Here is an 18,771-nt window from a genome sequence, read left to right as displayed (position 1 = left end):
ACTGATACAAAATGGCAGGGCCAAAAAACAGTGACTTGCACATTTTCCTGGAAACAAACACTGCCACCTCTTAAGTTACATTGGTTTCTGAAGATCCTGCAGTTACCATGCTGCTTACAGTATTTACAGACTGAGCTGAAAGTAGATACATTTTTGTTTCTTCAAACTTGGCCTTGAAAACATTTAATGAATTCTTTGTTTCATTATTGTCATTTTAACATTTTTTCTCTGTATAGCCAGCTTTGACCTTGCTGTCTTATAGATTTGGAACAAGAAGACTCTTGCAGATACTTCTTTTTTATTTATTTTCTTTTAGAAGAGGCTAACACATTGCACTCAATTCAAAATTTAAACTCCTCTTTAAAAGGATATAAATAAAAGTAAATCTCCTTCTTAAACTGAAGCTAAACCTGTATTTATTTCCATTAACAATAATGACAGAAATGAAACAGCACAACCTTGCAGCTATGGTTTTTGTAAGAAATCACCTATATAGAGAGAGTAAAAGCAGTATTATTTAACTTTGAAACTCAGTATTTCAATGGTGGTCATAACAATAAAGTGTTGGGAAAAACTATTATGAACCTTGGTGTTCACAGGTTTGTAATGAACATGCTAAAATACCCAACCACTCGTGTGAAAATGAAGTTGAAACAAGAAACACTAGAAATTTCTCAGTACTTTCACACGATCCTTTCACCCCATCTACAGTCTGACAATTGCTTTACACCCCTTGGTGTCCAAATGTTGTGTGCACTATGTCTCAGCCTCTGTCTTTTCTAAATATCATGAATTCATTTTTGACATATGCAACATCATATTTATGATCAGAAAATAATCTCTAACTTCAGACTTCTGCCACAAGGTAGAACATAAAAGACAAACATAACACAATGCAGAATAAGAACAGAATATACTACATATATTAGTATTTTTGAGATGTGAACTGTTGAAGCATCTAAACATGTTTCAATTAATGTAAAATAACAAGAAGGAAATACAGTTTTGTGAAGAAGCAGTTAAGGATCTGATCTATTCTGGTGATTCCAGGTGAAGAATTTACTTAATAACCTCAGCATTAGTAAAAAACCTCTCTATTAACTCACCTTATGTAGGGTACAGGATCAGTCTGAACCATAGACAGTAGCCACTGTAATTCTTCATAGCTCCTATCAACTGCAAAGCAAAATAAAACAAAATGCCTATTAATATAAGCATATAAACTGGAAAGATTTTGATGAAGACAATAATGAGTTCCTGAATTAGCACTTAAAGAGCATGAATCATTGCAACTAAAGAGGAATTCCACTATTTATGGAGCAAATTCAAAGTAAAAAGTGTCTTTGCATGGATATAGAAACATTAACAAACTCTTACACACCTCAATTGTTCAGTAAAAACCAATTTGACTGTGTGCATGAGCATTGATTGGGAAAATCAGAGTAAAGGCTCATCTTGATATTGTGTGCTTCCTAAAATGAACACATCGAAATATTCTTTCAAGAATCAGAAGCATAACATCATCTGTAGAGAATATACAATTCTCATACACAGGAATCTGTGAAATATTACTATCTTTACATAGGACTCAAAGAGGACTACTACAAGGCTTACATAAAACAGTAATCATGCTCCTCTCATTACCCTTCATTAGTTTTTTTAAATCATTGTACTTTGCAGCTAAAATGGATTTTGAAACCTATCAGCACATGCTTCTAGAAAATTGGTGTTTGACACTGTTGGAAACAAAGTCAGCTTATTAGTTTAAAATGCATCTTACATTACAAAATTCCTTTGATTATCAGAGTAATATTGCAAAACAGTAAACTACACGGGAAATCATCATCACTCATTACACAAAACATGTAAGAATTTTTATTGTGATCTGTCAAGTGCATAACTGTAAGATTTTACAGCAGTATTGTCATTTTTTCAAAACAATACAGTGTATTGATCATTACTGGATAGACAAATCCACAGACATTTCTATTGCTTTCCATCTTGTGGTCCTAGCAATGTATTTCTTTCTTCCTCTAGCCAATTTTATTTTTAGTTCTAAATACCTCAGTTCAACTTTTCTTCCTTATTTTGGTTTGTTTTCAGTAAACAATTTAAAAATACAACTTTAGTCCAACCAATTCTAATACCTATTTTTTTTTTTTGTTATTTCACTAGAGTAAGTTCCTTTTAACAGAAGAGGCATTTATTTGCAATATAAGAGCCAGCACTTCATTCTATTACAAGTTTTAAAAATGCTTTGGACAACTGGAACATAAGACCCCTTTCTGGGCTAGGAGAAGCAACTACATTAAAATATTGCTTAGACAATGGCTGGAGAGTCTTTTGCAGGCCACTTGTAAGTCAGCCCTGCTCTTCCCACAGTCTAGCCAAAACAATACTGGTTCCACTGGTGAGGCTCCAGTAAGCCCTATTTAGAGGCAGAATGTATTAGCTCACACAGTGCACTGCTCAGAGCATGGCTACACATTTCTGGATGACGCCAGAGCAAATTTGTATCCATACAGATCAGAACTACAATCTCAGATTTGCCTTAAAATCCAGAAACCTTTGAAAAACTATGCAGAGAACATACTTTTAAGGGATTAGTGACTTCCTGTGCTCAGCTCAATGCACAGCTGCTCTTCCTGGCTTGGGACAGAAGGCAGCTAGAACACTGCAAACTGAAGTTGCTTTGCATGTAACAAAAATAGCATTTTATTACCACACAGCAAAGAATTGCAACACTGCAAACATGAAGTCACAATCATTAGCAACTTGTAATTATTTTGACTAACAAAAGGGATTTTAAAATGCTTTTTAATTAGAAAATGAAAAGTATGGGAGATTAATCCTTTAGGCTGGTGGTACTGGATAACAAAACCAGGTAACACCACACTTTTGTGATTAAAAAAAAACCAATTGTGTTTTAAACTTATTTCTGCTAGAAATTAAGTAAGTCTTCCCGGCTATTTGCCTTATAGTGTAAACTAAACCTTCTAGGCTTCCAAAGCTTTGCTACTAATGCATTTAACCTGCTCTTCAAATTTATATAGGAACTGTGAAACAATTTGGACAGCAATGACAAATTAAACCTGATCTCAGGCAGAACAAATCTCACTAGCCAGAAGAACCATATACCAGGCCTGGTTTGGAGTCCTCAAAAGATCATCTGCTCCAACCTCCCACGGGAAAGGGAGCCTAGATGAGATTATCTAGCATTCTGTCCAACTGCATCTTGAAAACCTCCAGCAATGGGGACTCCACTACATCCCTGGTGAGGCTGTGCCATTGATTGATTGTTCTCACTGTAAAAAAATTATTTTCTTCTATCAAGATGAAATGTCTCTTGGTGCATCTTGTACTTGTTAATCCTTCTCCTTTCCATGTGGAGGAGAGAGACACTCCATCCACTTTGCAGCTGCGCTCTAAGTACTGGAATATTGTGATGAAGCCCCACCCAAGCCTTCTCTTATCCAGGGAGAAAAGAGCTAACTCTGCCACTCCTCCCACATAGAGCAAGTCCTGCACCCCTCTGATAATCTTCATGGCACCTTTCTGGACCCTCTGCAGTCTGCCCACAACTTTCTGGAATTGTGAGGGCTGCAAATATAGACACTACTTGAAGTGCAGACTGACTACAAAGTAGAGTGGGATGATCACATCTTGGTCTCTGTTAGTATGGCCCTGCAGATGCAGCCCAGGATCTGATCTGCTGCAGTCACACACTGCTGACTCGTGGTCAGCTTCTCATCCACCAAGACTGCCAGGTCCCTTTCAGTGATGCTGCTCCCCAAGCACAGATCCTGGCCTGTTCTGGGCTCTTTGGTCATGTTGTCCCAGGTGCAGGACCTTGCTCTTGTTAAACTTCATCCAGTTCTTGCTCTCCTGCTCTCCCAGCCTGCCCAGGTCTCTTTGTGAGATGTCTCTCCCTTCTGACATGTCCACCTTGCCACCAGCATTCTCATCAATAAACCTTGTGAGGCTGCTTTCAATGCTGTTCTCTACATCATTTCTGAAGATGTTTCCTGGGGGACCCATTTGTGCCAGACTGCCAGCCTTAGTAAAAACCACTGATCACCACCCTCTGAGTGTGGCCCATGACCTGAATTCTTATCCACTGCACTGACAACCCATCCTACCTGTAGCTTGGCAGCTTGTCTACAAGAAGTCTGTGGGAAAAACAACATGTGTAGATTTTCATACTTCTGGTAGGTATAAACACATGTGATTGCTTTCTGAAACAAAAATCCCCTTGCAATTTTTTTTCAAATTACAAACAGTGTTGTTCTCAATTGCAGGAGAGCATCTCTGACACTGAACATTCACATTCTTCTAATTTTATAATGGTTATTTATTTAGAATAGTTTGTTGTTATCTCTTCTAAGTATGCAACCGCCTTGTTCTATACAAGTAACTATTAACAGAAATATAGTTCTCAAAAGTAAACTTTAAAAAGTTAATAAACCCTGTTCACTTCAAGCCACTTTAGATAAGCTGTCCAAGCCCTTGTATGCTGCCTCAAGCATTTTAAAAAGTTGCCATTTCTCAAAGAAACCCTTGCTATTAATGGCAAAGAAAACAAGTTATTCAGTTCCATGAAGAAATTATTTCTTTTCAAGTAACTCAAAAAAAATTAGTGTTATTCCTACTCTGAAAGTTCCACCCAGAAAACACAGACTTTTCTTTTTATGGAAATTACAAAATCTGTCAGTTTCCTTTACAAGAACTGTTAAAAGCCAGCTCTGGCACAAGCAACAGGCACTTGATAGCTGCTGGTTTGCATCCAGTGTGAACTGGAAACCAGGTAACCGGGAACAACGAGAATCAGATCTCTTGGCAATAGATGGCCAATCATTTCTCTTTCCAAAGCCAGGTTTAGGGCTCTGCAAGACAAGCATTGCTAACTTCTCTATGGCCAGAGGAAGAAGTCAGTTAGCACACTGAGTTTCTGGATCATCCCTCCACCAAAAACCCACCAGTCTTACAGCAGGAGCAGGAGATTCTGTGTTCAGTGCTGGAAGCTTGTATTTGAGAAATGACTGATGACTAGCTAGATAGCAGGCTGTGTGGTGAATTGTAGTGACTTTATAGAAGATAAATATTTGCATTTGCTACCTCTGCATCAGAGAAAAAGCTATTGGCAAGGGGCAAGGCAGTTAGGTACAGCAGTATTCTAGTCTGTCATTATCACATCTCAGAGTGAGCTCAGTCAAAAACTCTGCTCAGATCAACCCCTGATTACAAGTAATCTACTACTTTTCACCATTCTGTTCAGATCAACCACTGATTACAAGTAATCTACTACTTTTCACTGTTCAAGTTTTAGCTTCCTGTAGGTTTCAAGCAACTTACTCTATTATATTGCTTATACCACATCCCATTTGATCAGCTGTTTTAAAGATGTACTTTATTACTTTGTAGTACAAACACTTTCTTATTCAAGCCGGTTATTAAATATAAATACCATCCATAAAAGGTCAAGAATTTAACGAGAAAACATTATTTCTATCAGTTTGTCTTTCCACAGGGTGGGATGAATTAGTGAGGAGGTTGTTCTAAAGGAAGAGCTGATGAGTAAGCTTTCTATTCTCCAGCAAATATTTCCACTAACATTCTATGAAGGGTGGAAAAAAGCAATTAGCCCACATGAGAGAGATATGCACAGCACTAGCACAGTTCTGAACTCTAGCTGTGTATCACTCACAGGATCACCAAGTGGTCTGTGTGCAGTGGATTAAGGATACAGAGTGTCTGGTGGATTACAGGAGGGAGCCTGAGCACTGCTGGGTGCACAGCCTCCCTCACAGTTATCGGCTGCTCGGAACGACAGCCTGCTTTCAGTCTGTGACTGGATGCCTGAGATTCACCAAATGCATTCACTCAAAGACTCCAATTGCCTTAAAACCTCCCACTGCTTATCTAGTTTGAGAAGTCTCTGAATAGAATAGCAGGAGTAATGTCAAGGTAATACAGCCCTTAAAATAAAGGAGAAAACAATTATTCATGTAACAAGCAAAGGAAACTCTCCTTTACCCCGAAAACAAAACAAACCTACAAAATCTGAGGCAGAATAATTAGAAATCTAGATCCACCAGTCTGCTACAGAGGAAGAACTGAAGGATTTGACCACTTTGAAAGGTATAAACCTCCAAACACAAAAGTACTACTAATCTGCTGATCAAAGAAAGACTAACCCAAATAAATGAACAGAATGAAGAGGACAATATAATACCACATTAAACTTTATGTAATGCAAATCACTGAAGCTGTAATTTCTAACTGCCATTAGAAATCTGTCAGGATTGAGTATCAACTACAGAGCATTTAATAAACTGTCGAGGGTTTTTTTTTTCATGGATCTGCAATAGTTAACTAGGATAAAGGCAATATTAAAAGAATGTAAGCATCTCACAAACATAAGCTATGCATAAGGAATAGCAAAACAGAATCAGCCAAAATCTGTGCAATAATCTAAGTTTCCAAAATTTATAACCACAAGATGCATGTAATAAGCACAATTAAGATATTAGGAAGAAGGTAAAGCAAAATCCATTACTTTGACTAGCACTTAGAGCTAAAATCAACTAAATCCAAGTCACTGAAGTGTTAAAGACAAATTATCAAATCCCCTTACTGCCACTCATTATTTCAAAACATTGGTATCTGATTCAATTTGCTAATCACTGAGAAACAATGCTCAGCACATCTTCATAACACTTGGACTTGCTGGGACAAAACAATAATAGAAATCTCAGTTTCTTATTAATACACCTGTCACCATACCAGCTCTTCTGGTGGACACTATTTCAACCTAATATTAATGAGGTAAGCAAGCATTACATTTATATGAGAATTGTTACAAAACGTCAGAATACTTGGAAAAAAGTACCTTTTGTATAATCAACAACAGCCTCCAGTGCTGCTATCCGGACATCGACGAAGTGCCCGTATTCTGCGTATGACTTGAAGAGAGCAGGATCACTTGGGACATGACCATTCTTCTGAAGCACTCGAATAGCTTTTAAACAGCTAGAAATGGTAGAAGAAGAAAATATACATCAGCTTTATGGAATACCAGCCAAGAAAAACAAAATTACTTTCTTCCAAATCAAGTACTGCAAATCTCCTGAATTATGTTATCCGTATTAACATGATTAATATGCTACAATTACTTTCACAGCATTAGCATATAGCTCTTATTATCTCTGATTAGGCAGAAACACAAACAAAATTTTCCACCCTGTCAAATCCATTGCTTGGTTTCAGTACAGCCACGATAACTTAGAGCAAACATAGCTCAGATGACGTTGCATGCCCTACAGTTATTGTTACAAGGCAAAACTTTCATAAATGCTCTTAAAGAGACATGGGAAGATCAAATTATGCTACTAAAGGTTTACATTGACAAAAAATAATGCTGAAAAGTAAAGTAATCAAGAAAAAACTTACATTATCAGCTTTTGAAACTTGAAAGCAATTTGACATTTAAGATTAAGACATACAAGCTAAAATCTCAAAAGCTAACTACAGAAAGGTACATAAAACCCAAGAAAAGTAGTGTCATTAAACCATACCTGACTGTGATAGTATGTCTGTAACTGGGAAGAAGCTTCTCCATGTTCAGAAAACGGGTAATTTCCTCAAGAATAAGTCGTACATCAGGATTTAAGTTATCCAATGTTCGAACTTCATTGTTCACGCTGACTGCAGGAGTCACAGAGTTGGCTAGGGCATCAATCAGCTCAGCACGATAGTAGTTGTCTGAAAACTAGATAAAACCAGTATTTAACACAAGAAAATATAGTAATAATATATCCTTTCAAAGCTAAGAATTGCTTAAGCCCTGTTACAGAACAGATCTTAAAACCAAGACCATGGGAGAAACTGCATAAGAAAGGAAAACAGGAAAAAAATGGTTCTGAAAATCATACCATTAATCCAGCCAGCAACTTCATGAGCTTCTGAAGCAAACCAATAAGCTCACTGCTGCTTAGTGAAAAATACCTTACTTCTTCATCCACCCCTCTTAACTGGGCTCATAGTTTCAGCCCTTCCATTATGCTGTCTTTTGCATCTGTTGAGTGTGTTAGTAAGCAGCAAAACATATAAAAATAAAATTTACAAAAAGCAGAAAGAAGTACTGGATTTGCGTATTAGTTACTTTAACCTAAACAATCCCCACATCTGTCAGATCCAGCAGATGTCAAACACATGTAGAAGGGACACATGGAAAGGTGAGGCTGAGATGTCAGCACATGTCACCCCTTTCTGTGATTACTGATGCTTGCATTCAGGTGTCCAAGTCTCTATCTCTCCCCCATCCATCACCCTTATTTCAGTAACAAGCAGCATGTGTCTTGTTACAGTATGTGTTCTACACACAAGAAAAAATTAAGTTTAAGACACATTAGACTGGCTCCACTTCACTCTGGATACTTAATTGGGAAGATTTTACTAGGCTCCTAGCTACAGAAATGGAATTCTGTATCATCTCAGGATATTAAAGGTTATTTAATCATCCTTCAGAAGTGTCTGTTTGGAATGAACTTGGGGTGACAACATTTCCAACTCAGATGGTTCAGTTTAGTGATGGAACAGCATAAACCTCTGGTTCACCTGTTATTTAATCAGAGGAAGACAATCCAGTTCTGTGAGCTACAACTGATACTCGGAACATAGAATTCCAGTCCTGTATAGCGTTAAAAAAAGATTATTTCCTTTCCTTGCTCTTTCAGATACTCCTCTCAAGGTGAAATAAACATCAAAAAACCTGTGCTTAACTTCTCATGTTACATTTTCTCCTAACACTTGGGTCTTTTGAACGAAAAAGAGTAAAGCAAGAAAAGTATGTGTGCAAATGAAGACAAGCAGGTCCTTAGCAACAGCAAGCACACAGAGCTTTGAAACACAGAAATGTCAACTAGAGAATATTCTCTAACATTTACCGCATCACCTTTTCATCAGCTCTGAGCTTGGTATTTTCAGCAGTGGCATCAAACATCATGCAGTATATTAACTAAAACCTTTTTCACAAAAGAAAATCAGTAAGAGATTAACATAAACCCTGTCTTTACCTTATTCTTCCTGTTATCGTTGTACTTGATCAAATCCAAAATAAACATTAAAACCTCCTTAGGACAAAGGTTGTGAACATCTCTCAGAAGGGCCATGGCAACAGGCATAGTCTGTGTAATAAAATTAATGAATATCACTCTTTACATTATTGAAATGATAGTTACACCCTGAAAAGAGGTACAGCCTGAAAATCAGAAATTAACAAATTTACAATAGCAGGTGTCTGAAAAGCTGTATTTACATACTTTTTCAATGTCAGACCATGTACTGTATAGTTTTCAGATCAAATCAACTAGGTAGTTATTGCTCAGTAATTAGTCACAAAACAGTACAACAAAAAAAAGTATATCCAAAAAACAGACTCTCAAGTCAAGACACTATCAAAAAGGTATCAGATGAAAAACAATGAGTCACAGAAAATGATGACTTTCTTTTGAGATAAGGCACTGAATTTGAGTGTTTTCATGTGAACACGATGTCTAAGCTTCCACTTTCACTGAGACATACAGACCCAATAGGGTCAGTGAAGCCTGAAGAATTATTAGCCAGACAGCTGTTATTCTGATTAGGTATTTATTTTAGAGTGAGCTAAGGAGATCTCTAGGCTCCACTCAACATAGATGTAAGAATCTTACTCAAGATCTACAAACTTGGCACACAGCACTAAAAAGGGAGAAAAATGTAAGATTCAGTGGTAAAGAATCTAAAGAACAGTGACAAAAAAAGCAGGAAAATACAAAAAGAAGATTCAAGAATGACATGAAGGATGAAACAGTTTTGGACAGAGTGAAAAAACCAAAAATTGAGTCTTCTGTAAAATCAGTAATATGAAATCTATGAAATAAGAACTCAATCACCCAGTCAAGTGAATCTCAAGAGAAAAACATTGTAATTAATTTTATTATCCAATGAACAACCAAAAACTATAGGTTTCAGCAAAAAAACCTGTGCTAACACCAAAATAAACAGCAGCAATATGTGATGTTGACAGTAGAAAGAAGAGGGCAAGAAGGGTTATGCAATGTCTTGAACTAAAAAAGTCTACCAATTTCAGAGTTAAAAGATTTGACTTGCAGGATGGTGTAACTGCTATTAAAGAATAAAGGTAGCTGCTGAATTCACCTAAAAGATATAATTAGTATCCTCCTTACAGTCCTATTTAAAAATGAGCTCACAAATAATTTCAAGTAATTATATAATAATATGTAATTAGCCATTCTTCTGAAGAAACTGCTTATTTAACTTCAGCTAATCAGAAAAAAATAGCTAAGAATTTGTTAATTGATTTTTTAATAAGATGGAACAAACTGAAGCCATATGAGAAAGAATCAGTTATTTTGATTTTTATTGAAGAAGAAATCAGGGTTGTTCTATCCACATGCCTGTAATTGTCAATTGTAGGAACACTTTTATATTTTTGACAATTTAAAAAAACATTCATTGAGAAAAATAAATTTTACCTTTTGAAGAAAGTAGCTCTGAAAGTTCATGAAGTTGTTGGTCTTCACAATGTTTGGACAAGTCTTACAACAAAACATTCGGGTAAAGAGTGACTTCATGGCTGGTGGTCCTGTCCACGTACTTACCATGGAATTTGCAATCTGAATAAGTAGGGGGAAGGGAAATCATATTAACATGACCACTGCAAGTTTAGTTTGGCCGTAGAAAAATACACATTTCCCATAATCAAAAAGGATAATTGCCAAGAACATTCTCTCCTTTAAATAGATACTTATTTTCATGACTGTATTATCTTATATTAGCTAAGTTTTCACTGTCACTCCCAATATATCTTATCTACATTAAAGGTAAGTTTTATGGAAATGGTTCCATTTGAAAGACATCTGCAACTAACTATCCTTCCATGATAAACTTCTGTTCTTAATTATTTTCTCTTTTATATATTTTAGATTAATATTCTGTGTTTACTAAGCCAAGTTCTCTGACTCTATGGAAGCCAGTGATGGAAGGGGATTTTGCAATACCAATTTCCCAAATTTACCCTGCCAGTAACCTCAGCCTAGACCTTAAAACAGGCCTCAGCCACCCCAAGAATAAAAGACCACCCCTAAAGTTAAAGACAAAGCAGCTCCCTCTAACTTTAATTGTCATTTATTAAAGACTCTACACTGAGGACAATTTATTGCTATGGTCTGCTTTGCTGTAAGACAGTTAAGGTTCCACAAAGACAAAAGTGATTTTTGTGCCTTCCCAGCATCCAGGGTTTCATACATTTGCTGTATGGAGCACTGAAAGCCTGCAGACTTTCAGTCTGTGAAAACACCTGTGCCTGCTGATGGTTCATCTGCCTGATGTGTGTGTGCACACAAACAAATGGGACCAATTCACCCTACAGTGTAGCAGGAATTCCCATTGTTACAGACCCACCACAAGCTAAGGAAAAATCTGTTGTTACAAAGAAAAACCTAAATTTGATGATTTCCTTCTAAATTATGTGGCTTGTTTCAAAGGCTATTCCATATGCAGCAAGTGAAGAAAAAGTAAGAGGCTATCTGAACATGCACAGCAATCCACTTCTCCATTGCTTTTGGGGAAGTGTGGTGCTTTATTACTAAAAACATTTTTCCATTAACTCAGGCTTCAAAAGTAAGTCGGAAAGGGAAAATACTGCAATTGTTCTTCCCCTTGCAATAACTCAAGTGTTTCAACTAAAGATGCAGGTAAAGATGCAGCTTTTTCTGAAAGCAACAATATATCTTCCTGCAGAGGAAGACTAATCCCAAAGACTGCTTAGAAACCACGATAAAGAACATAAAACTACAAATATGAAATTTATGTAGCAGTGTCCAATAAAACTCAATCCCCAAAATAGCAACTTGTACTACGTTTATAAGATATTCACTATTCCATTAATATCAGGGTGCACATTTTAAAATATTAACTTCTTATTGTAAACATTTAATTTCACTAAGTCTGTAGACGAACAACTACTTTCAATTAAAATCAAGAGTAGTTAAACCATCATCTTTTCAGTATTTTTTGGTCTTATCATGTGCTGTGACTCATTTAAATTTCTCTTTACTGACAGAATCTGATTTTTCTACTTAGTCTACTGAGACATTACACATTCTGAACTAAATGAAACTGCACATTCCCCATACAGTAGCACAAATGACCTGTATTGCATTATTTCCACTTAAAAAGGCAGTAGGCACACTCCATTTCTGCATCACTCAATTGAGTACAGCGCAAAAATGTAGACTAAGGTTCAACTCTCATGCACACTTATGAAACTCCTCAACATTTGGGAGGGAGAAATTTGTGATGGTAGTGTTTCTACTGCAAAGTTTATAACACATCACCTACACTGCAATGAATCTGAACTGGGAAATCAGCCTGGGTACTCTCAGGAATTAAGACTGTGACATTATTTTCTCCTTTCTCTGTATTTGTTATTTGTCTTGAAGGCCTCAACACAGCGTGTGTACACACATGTTCACATAGGTCTCTTAATTTATCAATGAAGATTTAATATGTCACCTGGATACTTCACTGCTGAGAGACTGAAGTCCTTTTTTACAATGAAGTATATACCAAGAAAGCATAGCAAATTCACTTTGACAATTGCATTGTCACATACCATTTCTCTGTATTAACATGAGTGCACCGAGAATATCTGACAACAGTAAATACAACCCAGATAGAAACTGTAAATCAACAAAAAAGAACCCTCCTTCTGAATAATCACGAAGGACTTCGCTTTTTTCAATAAAGAATACAAATCCTGAATGTTTACAACCTGAGAAAATTAAATTCAATGACAACAGGAAGTTATTCTTATTAATGTCCTGATGTTGGAATCAGTAACAGAATGTATTACTTTCCTCCCAGGTAACTTACACAAACATATCTATAACTTTGCTCTGCCATGCTCCTTCACCTTGATTTAATGTCACAGCCATACTTTTTGCTTGCCTTATTATCTTCTTTTCTACATGTCAACCACCTTATCCACAGAGCCAAGATTTTCCATACAATTACAACTGAACAAAACCAGCAATGATTATCTGCAGTCCAATTGCCTAAGAAGTTACAGTAAAGACAGAAAAAACTATAGCATTAAGTGTTGCAACAACTGCTCTTTTAATATTTACCTGTGGAATATATACACTGTTGAATATTCCATGTTAATTTGTTATGAAAAGCACATATTTTAAGTCACATACTGGCAGCACCAATACTAGAACATACATTAGCAGTTTCACATCAGTGTTTCATAATATTAAAATAGTTCGTCAAAAATACTGGGATGTTGATTTTCAAAATATGGCTGAAGGTTTTATTTCTGTACAGGAACTAAATTATTCCCAACAGGTACACAGCAGAAAACAAGCTATATGTCAATAATCTGAACTCTACAAATTGTCAATCAATGTGTCTTCATGTGCATAAAAGTCACTACTATGCCATTTTAGAAATTCTTGTTCTTCTGTGTTACCACCCACTTGTTGTAAAATTAGAGGTTTACTAATTTCAATTCTTAATGCTAATTTTATGTCTAAGAAAAAAAAATCTTCCCTTTTCAAGACAATTATTTGTCTTTTTAATATTTAATTTTATCCCAACTTGATGCTTATTTTGTGACCCTATTCAATCTGAAATTATATAGAGTAGCAATCTCAAGTTCAGCTAGGAAAAGATGAATTTCAGCACTTCAGAGTTCTCAACAGACTGGCCAAGGAACTTCCCACTAAAATAATAAAAAATATACTTTGGTTCTGAAAAAAAGTAAAACAAAAGTCTTTTATTTCTGCCACTTAATGAAATCTGGAAAAATCCCTTGTGGTTTTCATGTCTGACATCTCAATTTTGACAATTATGAAAGCCTTGTGCAGTCTCCATTTACAGACTAAAATAAAACAACTTTCTTTTCAAATCAGTCATGTTAAAAATACTTGGCAAATGCATTTAAGAAGCTAAATCTCAAGCCAGTTTAGAAGCCTTTTCAGCCATTTACAAAGTCTAGTGGATTTCCTCCCTTACTCCCATCCACTCAACCTCACCTTTGCAAGGCAGAAGCAGGCCAGCATTCTCACGCGGTAGAAACACTGCTCCTGTTCCAGGATGTCAGTCAGCGCAAGCCGGGATGCAGGAGTAGGGAACTTTTCCAAAGCCAGAATGGCTTCTTCTTGTGCCACCACATCTCTCTCATATCTCAGCTGATACTGCCACATGAAATCAGACTGCTCAAATTCCACCTTCCTCAGTACTGACATATCAGGATCTATTCTTATCCAGAGCAAGGGGGAATCAGCACTAAGACAGACATAAAAACATTAACAGTTTTACAAAATTTCAAGACTACAGAAATTCTAAAGATCTTCTGACTTGTTATGAGTTATTTGTAAAGTATTTAATTTCAAAGAACCATAACAAAATACAGGTTAGAGAGAACTTTTCAAAGCCTCCTGCTTCAATCTCCTGCTTCTAGGATGGCAATTCGATAGTCTCCCAGGGCAATCTGTCCAAACCTCTAATATATCAAAGTGAATACAGTGGTTTAGGATTTTTAACCTACAGATCTTTGCTTATGGTAAACTACTGTATGATCCCAGTATATTTAATTCTATTTGCTCGGATGCTACAATTTTCCTAAATGATAAGCATTTTATCACCTTCTAAAGGTTAAGACTACCAAAAAAAAAAATCCAAGAAAGACAATCTGGTGGTAAATACAATTTTTTTTATCAATAGATATGAAACTCCTTTACAACCCCTCACATACTATGATGTTGAAAGATGACAAGGGTAACCATGAAAATGATGATAAAAATCAGGATTAAAGTTACCCTATAGATAAAATGACTGAGTTGTATTCCACCCAAACACACATTTTATACTTTATTATTCACATGGCACGGTGACTGCAGAAGTGATTTATGGGAGCAACAAGCACAAATTATGCAATACATTCTCTTACTCATTTTTCCATATAAAAAACAAAAAAATCAGAATACCAATATGGCATTAGCAGAGAGTCTGGACTGGTGAAAAGTGCATCATTATAAATATGATGTGTATTTCTGTATACATTTGTAGAAAATCTAGAATTACCACCAAGTTAGCAGGTAGAGAAGAAACAACAGTGAAAGAGTGTATACACAAGATTAATGTGTATTATCATACATGCTTGGAGCAGCAGAGCCCAACTGCACAGCAGACTGACCACACCACAGATCTGGTTATCAGATAAAGTGCAAGTCTCTTGCATAAAATCCTATCCCAGTTCAAAGGTCATTCTAAGATCACTGAAGTCTCAGCTCAGGGTAACGCAGCAGGGACCTGAGCATAACTGATCAAAAATAGTCACAAATATTTAGGGTAATTATCCTCCAATACAATTAAATGATTCATAAGTCAACTGTCATATGGAAATGATAGCAACAACTTCTTCAATGCAAATATGTCTTACAAAATTTTTTCTCATCATGTATTAGATGAGGTTAAATTTATTAGAATCTGCAACACTTTTAAGATGTAAAGGCATCTATCCTTCTTCATAGAGACTCCACTACCTTTCAAGAGCAATTATTTAATTCCCTCAGCCAGAAAACAAGGTGCCAACACCTCCACTGTCTCTGAGGGTACTACTGGCTCCAAGTCAAGGAGGGTAAGGCAGGTATTCACATTGAGCAACAATTTGCTTCCAAAGAGCTTAACAGTTCCAACTGAAATTAATATCAGTGTGGATTTCAGTATGAAGCACTTCATCACTATTTTAATCTAGAGGAATTCTTTTGTAATCACAGTTTTCAGGAACCTGTCTGTATTAGTGGCAGTTAAATGGTCTTCATCAAGATCCAATAAAAATTGCTATCACTTTGTTTCAAACAAATACTTGTTTACATTTTACCTATGAAGTTAGCTGAAAGGTATCACTGGAAATGTGTTAGAGTCAAGTAATGTATTATCACCACACCATGCTCAAGATTTTTTATAAAATCTGATTTTATTGGTTAAACCATACTTTTTACACTTCGCCAGCATTTCCCCAGCTACAGCAGAAAAGTTTCAGTAAAGACAGAGAAATGTGGGATAGTCTTTAAAATTGTCAGTCATATAATAAAGTACAACTTTATTATCCAATCCTTCAAAATAGCATGCTTTAGACAAGGGGAAGATGGCTCAGACTCACACTGAGAAACTCCAACAAGCCAACTTACTCCATAGCAGAAAGATCCATGTCCACCTCTTCTCCATTCATCAGTGGAATCTTTTTCTTCTTATTTCTATTAAAAAAGAGGTGGGGGGGTGGGGGGGAAGTATTACTTACCAGACTGGCAAATATAAGTTTATAAATAAAGTTTAAGACTGCAAAAGTACTCTATGCATTTCACCACTCAAAATCATAATGCTCTCTCCAGCAAAAAATATTCACAAATTTGAGCTATGCATCCATTTCTATAATTTTTTCTCCCACTATTTTTACAATTACACATAAACATAGAAGTTTGAGAAGTAGAATTCAAAGTAATTATTAAAAGCCATTAGAAGATGGAGAGACTCTATGTGGGAAGTATGTCACTTTTCTTGTTCCTTAGGTTTACCTAACAGTCACAGAACTCTCTTCACTTGAGGCACTCTTCTGGCCTACATTTGTCTTCCCTCTCATTTGTGATTCCCATTCAAAGACATTTTGAATAATTTGATTAAATGGAGTCTTCATTCAACTTATTCTACATAAATTAGGTATTCACAAAACTTCTACAAGATGATTTATAATTAAGAACTGTGTAAGATTTCTTGCGGTCCTTAAACAGTATGAAATTTTCCCCTTACATCACAGGTAAATCTTATTTAGTAAGATTAAGAAGAAGGATATATTTATCATCAAATGCCCTGTATGTTTTCATAAATCCATAGTAAAAATACCTGCAATTAATATTTTAGCTCTTACCTTCTGCTTTTAGAATGGCAAGGTATATCATGTTTAAGACTGTTTTCTTCAATCTGCAACGTATGGTTGAATGAGCCATCAAGTTCTTGCACTGTCACTTTAAGAGGACCCTTCAAGTTCACAAGATTTTGTTATTAACATTAAACTTATGCTTATTAATCTATACATCATACTTGTACATGTAGGTAAAATATGGAAAATGGACCTTACCACGTATTTCTGAGTCCCAGGAGATGTGTAATCTTGTTTTATTTCCAATTCCAGTACATTCCGTTTTCTATTAAATGCAAAGCTACCATAAAATTTTACCACTCCACTCTGATCCCTTATAAGCAGTATAGGAATTCTAGTGCACAATGCAATAGTTATAAAAAGCCATAATTCTCAATTCTTAACACTTGCTTTATGCTTCTTTATTCCTAGAATTTCCCATTCCAAGTAAATTTGAAAATGAAATCACTCATGTTAATTCACGAAATTCTGGGGTTTTACATTCTTTAATTTTTTTTTCATGTTTCTTATGGAGAAAAACCAAAATGAAATGAAAACTACCTAGTATGAAGAAATTAACTATGAAAAACTATTCTGGACTCCACCACATCCAATGTCCTTGGCATGATCTCAGAAAAAGTAATTGTGTAAGACTTCAGTAATTTCAATATGGTTTTACTATATATTTTAGTTAAATTAAATTAAGGGGGAAATGTAGACATTAGTTTCTGTTTTCTACCCACACTACATTTAACTCCATTATTTTATTGCAGTTTTCCAAACTGGGTCATGTGAGCATTCACATGTGTGTATATATGAATTAACATATACATCAAAGTATACAATATGAATGATAAAAAGTAACAATCTCATTCTAAATTTCTGCCCAGGCAGTGATTTCTTCAAGACAACTTTCCTGCAAATAATTTCATCATTCGTTTCTGTATCACAGCCATTACTACACTTTACTTGTAGTAAACTAAAACACTAAACTGAAGCATTTTAGTCTAATGCATACTCTCACAAGTCTCTGACAATATGATACAATATGAGAAAAATCCCTTCTTTCGTGTCCCAACATTTAAGGGAAGAGCTTCCATATTCAAAGGCACTTCTTATCGTACAGGGGTTATTGACTTTCCTCCCAAAATATGGCCATTTGCCTAAATACCTCAGACTGGTTCTGCTCATGGAGGCTGTCTTCTTGAAACTCTTGGACTTTGTCATCAGGTACAGTTTAAGACATTTTTAGTGGTTTTCCAGCACAAGGTTTACACTCAGCATCAACACAGCCCTTGCTAATGGCATAAGACAGCACTAGTTAATAGCAGCAGGATCCCCTCCCAAACAAAATGAAGACATTCTGTGATCTTACAAGGTGGGAAATCCATTGCCACAGGAATATAAGTGTTTGAAGCGTGTAGGGAGGTTGCAATCACAGGATTAAATACAACTTCTAGTTACCAGGATCAACCTTGGGGCCAAACTATGGAAAAGGTGAAAATAATCCCCAAATGTGTGAGGTACAATTCTTTCTTCCCTACAGAACTGATGTAGTTAAGATTCATCCAGCTCAGATAGTAATGCTGACATTTACGTGTCACTGCAGTGGGAATACAGAACTCCTATTTTTCTTAAGTGCTTGGCACAGCAAGGTATGTAAATTAGAATAATGTGTATTTATACTTTATGAACACTTCTGATGCAAAAAAAAATACTAACCTCTCAAATTACTCCATAAATACTAATTATACAGTGCTTTTTAGTTAGGATATTGAGATGTATGA

General features: G+C 35.9%; 1 protein-coding gene across 4 annotated transcripts in view; it reads right to left on the bottom strand.

Annotated features, from left to right (window-relative positions):
• TAF2 (TATA-box binding protein associated factor 2) overlaps window positions 1-18,771 on the bottom strand; it is a 60,661-nt gene that overhangs the window by 17,242 nt on the left and 24,648 nt on the right. For all 4 annotated transcript variants that reach the window (XM_068182258.1, XM_068182276.1, XM_068182249.1 and 1 more), the window contains exons 13-21: window positions 17,204-17,318; window positions 16,994-17,103; window positions 16,260-16,325; window positions 14,100-14,352; window positions 10,536-10,676; window positions 9,075-9,185; window positions 7,575-7,768; window positions 6,890-7,029; window positions 1,107-1,176 (exon numbers count right to left, since the gene is read on the bottom strand). In XM_068182258.1, coding sequence (XP_068038359.1) covers window positions 1,107-1,176; window positions 6,890-7,029; window positions 7,575-7,768; window positions 9,075-9,185; window positions 10,536-10,676; window positions 14,100-14,352; window positions 16,260-16,325; window positions 16,994-17,103; window positions 17,204-17,318 — 1,200 coding nt within the window. The remainder of the gene's footprint in view (window positions 1-1,106; window positions 1,177-6,889; window positions 7,030-7,574; window positions 7,769-9,074; window positions 9,186-10,535; window positions 10,677-14,099; window positions 14,353-16,259; window positions 16,326-16,993; window positions 17,104-17,203; window positions 17,319-18,771) is intronic.

This window comes from Anomalospiza imberbis, chromosome 1 (genome assembly GCF_031753505.1).
Source record: "Anomalospiza imberbis isolate Cuckoo-Finch-1a 21T00152 chromosome 1, ASM3175350v1, whole genome shotgun sequence".
In the NCBI taxonomy this organism is placed as follows: domain Eukaryota; kingdom Metazoa; phylum Chordata; class Aves; order Passeriformes; family Viduidae; genus Anomalospiza; species Anomalospiza imberbis.
Note: the sequence above shows the minus strand (reverse complement) of the source record. Positions and strands in the feature narration are given on the sequence as shown.